The 12,018-nt window shown below is 40.9% G+C and overlaps 1 protein-coding gene across 1 annotated transcript; it reads right to left on the reverse strand.

The window, feature by feature from the left end:
- Positions 1 to 8,770: 8,770 nt before the first annotated feature.
- On the reverse strand, positions 8,771 to 10,310 carry LOC145440183 (pyridoxine-5'-phosphate oxidase-like). Its single transcript, XM_080317760.1, is given in 3 exon segments — positions 8,771 to 9,471; positions 9,474 to 9,708; positions 10,146 to 10,310. Coding segments are annotated over 3 exon segments (723 nt in total). The 3' UTR covers positions 8,771 to 9,148.
- Positions 10,311 to 12,018: the final 1,708 nt, after the last annotated feature.

Genomic DNA, 12,018 nt, shown 5'->3' on the forward strand with positions numbered 1-12,018 from the left:
ATACCAAATATATGGCCACTACGGTATGTTCATCAGTCCGTGGTCAATCAGTTTCGTTACAAAATTTATTGTTTAGATGAGCTTCTTAGATCGCGTACACCGCTGAATGACACGGGTCGCTATTGAACAGCGGCATTTAGTGTAAGTAATGAAAACCATGGCTTTGTTTGGCCTGTTATATCTTTTTTCTTGGTGCAGCATCGCAAGATCTAGAACAGACGCTATCTCTCAGTATGGATGGCGCGCCTTTTCATTTGACGACTCTAAGCAGCGATGGCCGAAGTACTCGCTCGTCTCTAGATGTCAGCGATTCCAGCTGCTTGAGCTCCGGGTCGGGGCCTATTTCTGTGTCCGAACTTGTCGTAAATTGGGATGATAAAAGGTCCCTTTACCGAAATTGAAAACAGCTGATTTTGAAATATTTAGTGGAAATCTTGAGTTGATTAAAAAAGTTACTTCGACTCGCAAATTTCCCGCTTCTTTACGTTCATTTTGCGGGGTTGACTATAAAAAATGTCATCACTCTGATTCTACTCCCGAATGATCCGCTCGAACGTCTGCATTACCTATTTCGCGCCATAGTCAATTTTCGGCTGAGCTTGTCTGTTACCTTAGCTGTAAAAGAGGACGAATTTCCAAAAAAGAGGACGTTTAGTTCATTTTCCTGGGAATGAGGACGTATGGTAACCCTAATTTAGAGGACTGAAATGATACGCTGCTTGTCACTGTAAACCTACCGTCGAGAATTATAGTTTCGGTTTATAATCTCCACTGTCGAATCCTTTGAACCTCGGTTGATCGGAGCGAAGAATGCGAAATAGGGATTAAGCTACGCACGTTAGTGAAAATAGCACATCTGAAATTTTGATAAATCCACGGCATTTTCACAAAGTGCAAATGAAACGGGTAAGGTCGAAAAATTGCAAACATCTATAATGTGATTTGCAGTTTTGCACCGACCTATTCTTTCTATATGGTTGCATAAAAGGTACACTATTTGAACTTTGCGCATCATTCATACTGTTACGTCTTCATAATGAGTGATACTCAAAGGGTAATACTCGGTTCAGAATAGAATATTCAGGTACTTGAGACAGGGATATCTAAGGGATATCTAGAAGGGTATCTAGAAGGATATCTAGAAGGGATATCTAGAGTTCTAGAGTTTCTAGATATCCCTGACTCGAGAATCCAGTCATAGTAACAGGCGCCGACTTTTATTTTTGCATGGGGTGGCGGCAGGCGCGTAGCCTGGGGGTGTCGAAACCCCCTCCTTTTGGTACGCAAAACCCCTTCCTTTAAAAATGACCATTCTGACGCTAATATTCAGTTACAATTTAACAAGTCGTAATATCAGTAGTACGCGCGGCCACGACCAATTAGCTAGCGAGATTCGTCTGAGCTGAGCTGAGATGATTGCAGAATTAGGTCATTGATTGCCGCTCACTCGGCATTCGTCAGTGGACTGAGCAGTGAGCACTGAGCAGTAACATGGCGCGACAATTCTGGAACACGAAAGACAGACACGAATTATCATTACAAACGCGCACGGCCAATCAGTAATTATCCCTTACCGCCAGCACAATGGCTTTTACTTGGTATTGAGTAGGTCGCATCGCGACAATTCGTTGCTGATTTAAACATCGATTTTGACTGCATTGCTGCATTTCTTGGTTTACGTTCGCATAATTGGATTAATATTATGGGCACTGGAATATATTCCAACTAGCAGGCACACACAGTAAAACACTGTTCAACTTTGCGCGATCCGAAAATATTTATCACATAAATAGTTCACAAAATATTTTAAACGCGGCTTGCGGCCCTGGTCGATGCAAATAATGCACTTTAATTTGTAAAAGGTGAACGTATATTTGGTCGTGAAATCGCAATAGGAGATGGTGTTTCTCAGAGGGCGCGATGAAAACTACGTTTCTAACGATGAGGTCGAATTTGTACATCTAATAAGGATCATTAGTTGGCTGAAATCAGCATCAGTACGCTGTGCGAAATACATAGTCGTGATCAATTTTATCAGACTGTACAGTGTGTACAGTGTACATCAGTGGTTCTTAACCTTTTTTCCTCCAGCGCCCCCTTTCAAAAATTATCGTGCTCCAGCGCCCCCAACCCCATATTGTAAGGAATGTAATAAAGAAAATGAGTAAGAGGGAGGGCCGTAACAGCACTTCGTCAGCCCCCCCCTCCCCCCCCCCCAAATAAAAAACGTCGGTCTTGGGCCCCCCATCGGGTGATAAACCAAACTTCCGGGGGGCTTCGCCCCCAGACCCCCATTCGGCTGTCCGCTATTTGCTGATACTATTCATCTACATTGGGTGACCATTTACTGAGGCAGCTATTCTGGCCTAGACGCGCGAAGCGCGAAAAATTTCACTAATTAATGATTGAATTGGTCAATATGATCGGGAATTGCATGTATATTGAGATCAATTTTTATCCTCTCTTTGCTCACGTAAACAGATTTACCGGTAAAGCTGAGTAATGTGTGATTGAAAAGGTAGGACCCCTCAATAATAATTATACATCTTCGGGCGTATACCCGTTGGCAGGAACGAAACGGCAATTCGTCAGGCCCCCGAAAAAACTTGGGTCTTGGGCTCCCATACGGTGATAAATCGACCGCCCCCCATCACGTTGTTCGCTTTTGCCACGGAATCAGCTGTAGCCTACTGTTTAGCGAGCCAGTGCAAAGCGCGAAAACTTACGATAATTCATGCTAAAATCGGTCAGTAAGATCGGGGATTGCATATATATTGCTATCAATTTTTTGTCCTCTCTGCTCACGTTACCAGATTTACCGGTAGAGCTGAGTGAGGTGCAATGTTCCCTCTAAGCTGCGCACGTGCGCAGTGCTGACACAGTCTCTGCGCACAGAAAATCTACGATGCGCGCAACAAATCCGAAGTTATGACCTTTTTTTAGTCGTTACGCACTGTTGTTCAAGGGTCAGCGCAGTGAGTTGTTGAGTGTGCGCAGACTCATCAAAACTTGAAGCGAACATTGTGAGGTGTCTTGGAAACTGTAGGGCCCGTAACTAATAATTAAACATATTCGGGCGGGCGAACCCGTTGGTATGACTTCGTTGCATGATGTTATTTCATGACCTCCTGTCTGCTATATCAACAAATATAGAATCGCCCAACAGGAATATTCCTGTCGCCCAATCGTACTAAACTAAAAGACGCACACGATTTCAAATTGGTATTTCTTCACTGGCATATAATTTTCCCCTGCCAGATGGAATTCGTCTTCTGGGGTTCAGATTGCCAAGACAGGAACATTTGGTGCCAGTCATTTAGGCGCCGATGGACAATTAAACCTATATGTATTTTGAAGGCTATATATAACGAAGTTTCCGGTGTTAATTTGCTCTGAATACTCATTAAGGATATGTCCTACCACCACATCATCTACAGCGAAGCCATTTTTCTCCAGCGCCCCCCATACCGCCCCCCTGAGCCCAGCGCCCCCCATATCGCCCCCTGAGCGTTTCCGCCCCCTTCAAAATCGCCAGCGCCCCTTGGGGGGCGCTGGGGGCAAGGTTAAGAACCACTGGTGTACATTGTACTATCGCCCGGCAAGGTTACGCTGATGACAAAGTTGAAGACATGCTGCAAACCTGCAATGATTACAATTATACAGGGTGCGCTAGTCATACCTAATGCCCAGATTCGGCAATGGCAACGAGCGCAATTTGTTCAGACGCGAGCATAAGTTTTAATCAAAACGATACATAAACACAAACAATATTACACTCAGAAATTGTTACTGTTTGGCAAAAGTGTTTCTGCGGATGGTAGCAGGCCTGCATGCGGACGCGCTAAATCAAACCACCGACGATAGTGTACATGAGATATCAATGACCCATTTCGCATACAAATAATTCTCACTAATTTGCAGTACGCAGCATCGATAATACGAATTAGTGAATTGGCATTTCGAAAGAACGGGATTTCTAGTTATAAACGAGGAACCCCCCGGCTACGCACCTGGGGTTTTAATACCGACAACGCCGTGCTATAAGTGCTATAAGTCGGCAGTTACGTAAAATAAGAAAAATATCGGCCTGGTGTGAATGACCAATTGACCATAGTAGTCGACAAACACCATGAATACCACAAAACAACCAAACAAACAAAACCGACAACGCGCTGTTTGGTATCAGCCCTACGGCCTATGTTGGCCCCGATCAGCCAGTCGAATTTTGATCGTAAAATGGTGCGATTTTAATTATCCACGTGTTATTGCAGCAAGAGCAATATAGGCGCATGCCGCGACCTTATCAATATAATACATATCCCAAAGTTTTGATTTTCGATCCGCGATATGGTTGCGCTCGATAGAGTCCGTCCAGCAATGAAGTTTATTGGAACATAGAAGGTTCCCGTTCAAATTAATCGAATAAAATCTGAATTTGCGCCACTGAGAATCTCGTGTTGCATCAATATTCGACAACGCAATTCAACGCCGTGCACTGCACAATGAGCGGTATAAAAAAAAATCAAACACTGACAAGTGATACCGAGGGAATACGAGTGTATAAAGCAGACAAGAATTAGTAGCCACAACTTGCGTACAGCATAATGGGGCTCCGAGTCTGACATCGCGACAATTGTTTGCTCATTATAACGATGTTTGAGCTGTATTGTTGCATTTCCCGAAAAAGTTGGCACAGCCTTGTTAGAGTAATGAATATGCCCACTTTGCGCAGGAATGACTTTCAATTCGCAGGCATACACATTACACAAACACACTGCCCTATTTCTCGCTCCAACTAAAGAGAGTATCACGGAACTAACTCAAGAATTATTTTGTAAACGAATATGGGCGCAAATACAATCTAATTAAGAGAAGGAGAACGTGAATTCGTTCGTCTGATCGTGAGAAAAGATGTTGTTTCTCAGCGCAACCGTGTCGAAATCAACGTCGTAAACGAGGTTGGTTCGATTGTCTGATTACTAATCACGGATTATACATTTTATTGAGGCGTTTTAAGCACTAGTTCATCGTCGCCGACGAAGCTGCGTATTCAATTATTCACGCACTTATCGGTGAATGGTAAATAGTTGGCATTTACGCGCTATCACGGACTCGCCAATTGACAGCGCTGATGATTTGAAATCGCGGACGGCAGGCGCGATTGTATGGGGTGGCCGCCACCCCATAAATGTGTCATGGGGTGGCTGGGCCACCCCGCCACCCCGTAACTCGGCGCCTATAGTAAGGTTCTAAAACGTGCGTTATGTCGAGGTACATTTTCTGATATTGATTCTGTGGTGTTATGAAGAGTGGGATGCAAGGACTCCGTCTCGCGACACCCCGTGACCAACGTGATATCGGGACGTTCCAATCCTTTAAGGAGTACGGTAGACTGGTGCGATGCCTCTACTCCCAGACAGCTCTATCCGCAAAACATGAACGGTAACTTGAGCTCATTTTCCGACCAACTTTTGGACGTGACCACACTCTATGGCAGAGGTCTCGAACACGCGGCCCGCGAGAGCATTTTGTGCGGCCCGCGGAATTTCAAGTATTCAACAATATATTCAAGTGCCATATATCTTTTTTAGATACGAGCACTTAAAGTTCACGCTAAAACTACTATAAAAATAACTGAAATCTCAACAAACTTCACTATCGCATAAAAATTTAAAGTTCACCCCAGTACTACTATAAAAACACTGAGATCTCAAACTACACCATGACATCACTTTTAAAAGCTACCATATGCCTTAGAAAATCTCAGCTATTCCGCCACATTTCTATAGTTCATGATGATAAAACATGACACGTTGATGATTCGTGACTGGAAATAGTGATTTGGTTTGGTGCGACCTTTTCGTAAAATTACTCTATTTCAGATTGACTGAGCGATGAAATAAAAATGACTCGAGTTAAGTCGGGTCAAACGTTAAAATCAGAGAAGGACTTGCGACTCGCAAATTTCGACACTTGGATCGCCAGGTATGGGACTATCAATTCTGCTGCTTTTAGCCGGCTCAGCAGCAGAGTTGGATCAATTGTAATTGTAATTGTAATTGAATGTAATTAATTACATTTTTCAATGTAATTGTAATGTAATTGTAATTGAAGCATTTTTATTTTGTGTAATTGTAATTGTAATTGTAATTTGACAAAAATTTTGCTCAATTACAATTTCAATTACATTAAATTGCTATTGAGACCTGACAAGCACAACATAAAATAATTGACTTAGAATGCATTCTCTTGAAATGTCGACAAGGAATTTGGTGGATCCATTCGCGGAAGCCCTTGACTGTGCCCTTGCGGGCGAAGTTTTTTTAATTTTTACCGCTATGCTGCTGCCATTGTATACAATTTTTAGATTACTAACCAACGGCTGGATTCGCAACACGTGACTCACGATTGAATACGCCGAGAAGCGAACTGCTGAGCCGGCTAAAAGCAGCAGAATTGATAGTCCCATACCTGGCGATCCAAGTGTCGAAATTTGATATGTATGGTCCTAATCGAAAGCTAGTGTCGCACTGATTCCGCAATAAAAGTATAATTCCAGGCAATGGTACCATCCCAAAATAGTCGTGAAAGTCTGGGAATCGGCATTGTTCTGAACAATCGCTGGGCGTAATTGGCAATTGTTGTGGTCATGCTGCTGCAGCGCTCTCACTTTTCAGAACAGTCGGCCTTAAACGGCTATTTTGAACCAGTTGCATTGCCCTGACGAGATTTTATTTTGTATTTTCGGAATTAGTACATCAATAGCTTACGATAAAGACCAGATGCATCAAAATTGGACGCATGGATCGCCAGCTCTAGGACTACAAAGTTTGCTGCTTTTAGCCGGCTCTGCAGTACGTTTGTCGGTGCATTCATCCGTGACTCACATCTTGCGCATCCATCCGTGGGTTGGCAATCTACAATACGATTTCAGATCACGATGCTGCATCGTTACTTCGTCTGGCTAACTAACCAGACCACTGGATTTATATAACGTCTTATCTGACAAAGCACGGTTTTGTTTTTACTCCTCATCCTAATTCCTACGTCCCTCGATAAAAATAATATTATTTCTTTAATTATATACTATATACGCAAATCCTACACGTGCATATATTATAATACTTTTTCAACGACATACTGCACCCTATCCTTAATCCTAACCCATAGGAAATTAGGTAAATAACATTTTACATTTCCAATTACGTGAGCCATAATTACCGAGCATACAAAACACGCTTATATTACGTCACAATGACATCTTACATAGCATACTATGTACGCACATAAACGCATTTATTAGTACACAATCTGAACTAGACTTGAATTGTTGGTAAATACGACGCTACGGTTGTCAAGGAGCACGGTTGAATTTATGATTAATCAATTACATGTTCAACAACAGCAATTGTAATTGTAATTGTAATGTAATTGAAGCATGCAAGGAGTAATTGTAATTTGATATTTTTAGCATGGAGTAATTGTAATTGTAATGTAATGGAAACATGCATGAAAGTAATTGTAATTGTAATTGTAATTGAACTGAAATAATGTAATTGATCCAACTCTGCTCAGCAGTTCACTTCTCGGCGTATTCAATCGTGAGTCACGTGTTGCGAATCCAGCCGTTGGTTAGTAATCTAAAAATTGTATACAATGGCAGCAGCATAGCGGTAAAAATTAAAAAAACTTCGCTCGCAAGGGCGCAGTCAAGGGCTTCCGCGAATGGATCCACCAAATTCCTTGTCGACATTTCAAGAGAATGCATTCTAAGTCAATTATTTTATGTTGTGCTTGTCAGGTCTCAATAGCAATTTAATGTAATTGAAATTGTAATTGAGCAAAATTTTTGTCAAATTACAATTACAATTACACAAAATAAAAATGCTTCAATTACAATTACATTACAATTACATTGAAAAATGTAATTAATTACATTCAATTACAATTACCATTACAATTGATCCAACTCTGATCAGAAATAGTGTTGAAAATTGACAGGGGCTACTCTACGAGAAATCTTATTGGAAGCACAAGGGGTACGATCGCTAAAAAAGTTAAGAAGCAATGCTATTACTATGGCTCAAAGAATATATGTAAGTTGTTAATGATATGTTCCAATAATAACCGAAGGCAAAATCTAACGCTGATTTAATTTGACCTTGACAGTAACAATAGCCTCTACTTATCACAACTATATCAAAACCAGGATTAGGCTACACCGCTCAAATGCTTTGATATCAGATCAATCTTCAATAGATTTTCAAATATTCTACATAAAATTGTGGCACGTCGAAGCAGTGTTTGGATCAAGTCACTACCTTCGAGTCACGAGTCATTTCGAGTCTTTGCAGATTTTGACTCGAGTCAAGACAAGTCAGTCGATTTTCCAAGGTGACTCGAGTCAAGTCAAGTCAGTCGATTTTTGGAGGTGACTCGAGTCAAGTCGAGTCAAGTCAAGTCAAGTCACGAGTCAAGTCAAAATTCAAGTCAAATTGCTTTTTCGAGGTATGAGGCGTGCTTATATATATATATTGTATTTTGCTAGCTGTCTGAAATACAGATTGAGTGGTCATTGATTTTGAACCGATGAACGAACATAGAGGTAAATATACTATACACCCAAGTAAGGCGCTGTATCGCTCACATACAAGTAAAACTAATAAACTGCGTAAGTAATTGCATAGCAAGATTTTCAGTAAATATTACAATATCAGCTGTTTGCAATTTCCGTTAACAAACTTTTATGGTTTGGTAAAAGTGTCCCTTTTTCGTGAGAATTGTGTACATATGCTATACATTTCGCCATTTATGATATAGCGATAATAAATTTATATATCAATATTATACGCATCTTGTTGAATAGTATTTTCTCGGGGCAGTGTTTGAGATGAGGTAGGAATTTGTGTTCAGAATGTGTAAGTGAAGTCCATTGGAAGCGTAATAAAATCAACAATTAGAAAAAGTTTTCAAAGCATCAGAATAGATATTTATTGCTCACATATTTCTATGTCAAGGCTGAAGTGTTTCATAGTACGCGTCGAAGGTTCGGCGTAAAGTCCCATTCGAAGCGTAATTAAATAGCACGTAGAGATTTCGTTTTGAAAGCACAAGAAAAAATAAACATTTAGTGCCACATAGTTAAGTGTCAAGGCTGAAGTCTTTCATAAAACCAGCCATTTTCGCCTTTTGTCAAATAGGTATCGTTGGATTTATTATCACCAGTGATTTTCCGAAATCTTATCCTGTCATGCAGCCTGGTGGTTTGCCCCTCCCAGAACTCAATTACTTCTGGCTTTACCAAATATCTACCCCAATATTCGGGTTTGGGGAGTTCTTTGTCTTGATACTTCTCTCGCAATTCACGATCGCGATTTGCTATGTAGTCTCTGTTAGGTATAGGGCTACTTTGAGATGTGCTAACGTGAGCCGCGATTTGATTAGGTTTCGGTCGGGTTTTGAAGTAGTTTCACTTTCTCCTTTTGAGATCTTTTCTGCTTTTCCTTCAATTCGGATGGAGCAATGTTGAAATCTCCAGAAAAACACCAAAGCGTCGTATGGGTTTTTCGCCAGTTCTTTACCTTTCCTGCTATTATGATTTGTGAAGAATATGAATCCGTCTTTCCCATAACCTTTCAGTGACACAATTCTGGCGCTTGGGCGCCCAGACGCATCAACTGTTGCCAGTGTCATCGCGTTAACATTAGGCTTACCATATTTTGGAAATCAAAAAAGAGGACACTTTTTCAGAAATTTTCAACTTGTAAAACCGGAGTGAAATTCTCAAAATTCGGTTAATTTTACCCACTTTGTGATCGGTTGACTAAAAAAAAAAAAAAAAGGTCATCTCTTCCGCTCAGATCTCAAAATAACGTTTTTTACTCCACATCGCTAGGTGGTTGACTAAAAAAAAAAAAAAAAAAGGTCATCTTTTCGCACAGAGCTAAAATCACCGTTTTTCACCCGTCGGAGCTTCATTTCTGTGCTATTATGTGGCATGTCACTCGCAATTTGCTCTAAATCCTAAAACAGAGGACAAAATCTCAAAAAAGAGGACAAAAGGGCGTCCTCCGAGGACACTTTCAAAAAAGTCAAAAAAGAGGACAAATCCTCTTAAAAGAGGACGTATGGTAAGCCTAGTTAACATCATCTAAGTTGTGATCAGCTTCCTCTTTGAGCCATCGTTCAAATTGCTTGATCGGGGCTTTAGATACTAATTTTCCTTCTGTGAACGCATCGTTTGGCTGATTGTACGGATTTCTGATTTGTGAAATGTCAGGGTGCTCTTTTTCTATTGCTGCAGTATCCATATCTACAGTTCGAAGAAGTATGCGAGCAGAAGACTGGCCTAATCCCTTCCAATTGCAAAATAAGCCGCGCATTCATGAACCTACCCACCAACACCAACGTATATACAGACAGAATCAATACTGTGTCAATTGATTGATAGCTCAGTGCTCTCACGGGATATTTTTGTCGGTGTTGATTAATGGCGAATCCGGCTCTCTAAAGTTTCGACGAAAGCTACGTAAACAACGATTAGATATTTCATGGTGACGTTATAGTACTGCAACGAAGAATGATTTTCATCACTCAGTAGTGCTCCTCTATGAAGGCTACGATCAAGCTACTGTTCAGTGTTCATATCACTAAACTACATCATCAATGGCGTCTCTTTTTCACGTGTGTGTTCGCAAGCCGTATCAGTACCGAGCGGTTGTGTATGCAAACCATGTATAGCGCTGGTTGTTTATGGGCCAGCACATATCAATAACATGCAGAGGTGGTCAAAGTACTCAAGAAAGCTACTCAAGGAGAAGTAGAAGTAGGGACGAAAAAAATCTACTCAAGTACGAGTAGAAGTAAGCTTCCCATGACATGCCGCCATATTTCTTGTCGCTTCCTTTTTCTATACTATCTTCTTTACTTTCATTCAGTGTGCATGCCTCCTCTTTACATCGCCTAGGCCAAGGTGGGTGTCCGATTCCATAGACAACTCCTAGTTGCTTCGACATCTTCCTTTCTTTTCATTGTATCGCGTTTTTTGTGGTGTATCGAACTGATAAAATTGCTAATAAACCAATGATGAAGTACTTCTTCCATAAGCAACCTAAAACTCATGTTGCAGAGTTTGTTCTATCTCGTGGTACTTACCTGTAAATCGGTTCTTGCCCACATTTTGGTATATCGATCGCACATTCTAGTCCGTGTGACGCACCAAGGCCTCACAAGCGAAAAGCGTCACTAACCTTTTCATCAATAATAATAATAATACAAAAACGCAACACTCAAAATGAGAGAATCAGAAAAACACTCCAAATACGCAGATCTAAAAATGAAATGTGAGAAAGCGTGGCGATGCAAAATATGCATTGTACCGATAGTCATTGGCGCTACAGGGGTCGTAAGCAAAAAACTCATGAGACATATCCAACAAATTCCGGGTAACGTTCGATTCGACACGATCCAAAAGATCACATTATTGGGCACTTTGCACATTCTTCGGAAGGCCTTGAATGCACCACTGGACTAAAATTACATTTGTGAATCACAGCATAATTTCTGTAATTTCGATTCTTCATTTTCAATCATCTCTACTTCTGCTCTGTAACCCTTGCCAATTCTTCATCTGCTGCAATTCTGTAACCTGACTTCTCCATGTATTGCATAGGAATAACAATTTGAATGTATTACTGAAATTTTAAAAATTTACTCCAATCTCGCCATTTTCCTTTGGGGGCTGGTTGCTCCCCGGCTTATGTGTGTATTTACCAGTTTTACTGTGAATAAAGACTATAATACTAACCTAAAACTACTTGAAGAAGAATTGACTGACTTTAAATATACTCAAGTAAGTAAGTAGTTGTGAAAACGATCATAATTAGTTCGCATGGATTGTCAGAAGCTGCAAATTGAGGTTGCGAAAGATGCAGAGCTTGATTCATATTGATACATACCACAGGAAGTATCCAATTTTCGACAGCATAAGCATTCCTCCTCACAATTGCCCTCGTTACT

The sequence above is a fragment of the Botryllus schlosseri genome, chromosome 6, assembly GCF_051294905.1.
Source record: "Botryllus schlosseri isolate E-star chromosome 6, Bs_hap1, whole genome shotgun sequence".
NCBI classification, from domain to species: Eukaryota; Metazoa; Chordata; class Ascidiacea; order Stolidobranchia; family Styelidae; genus Botryllus; species Botryllus schlosseri.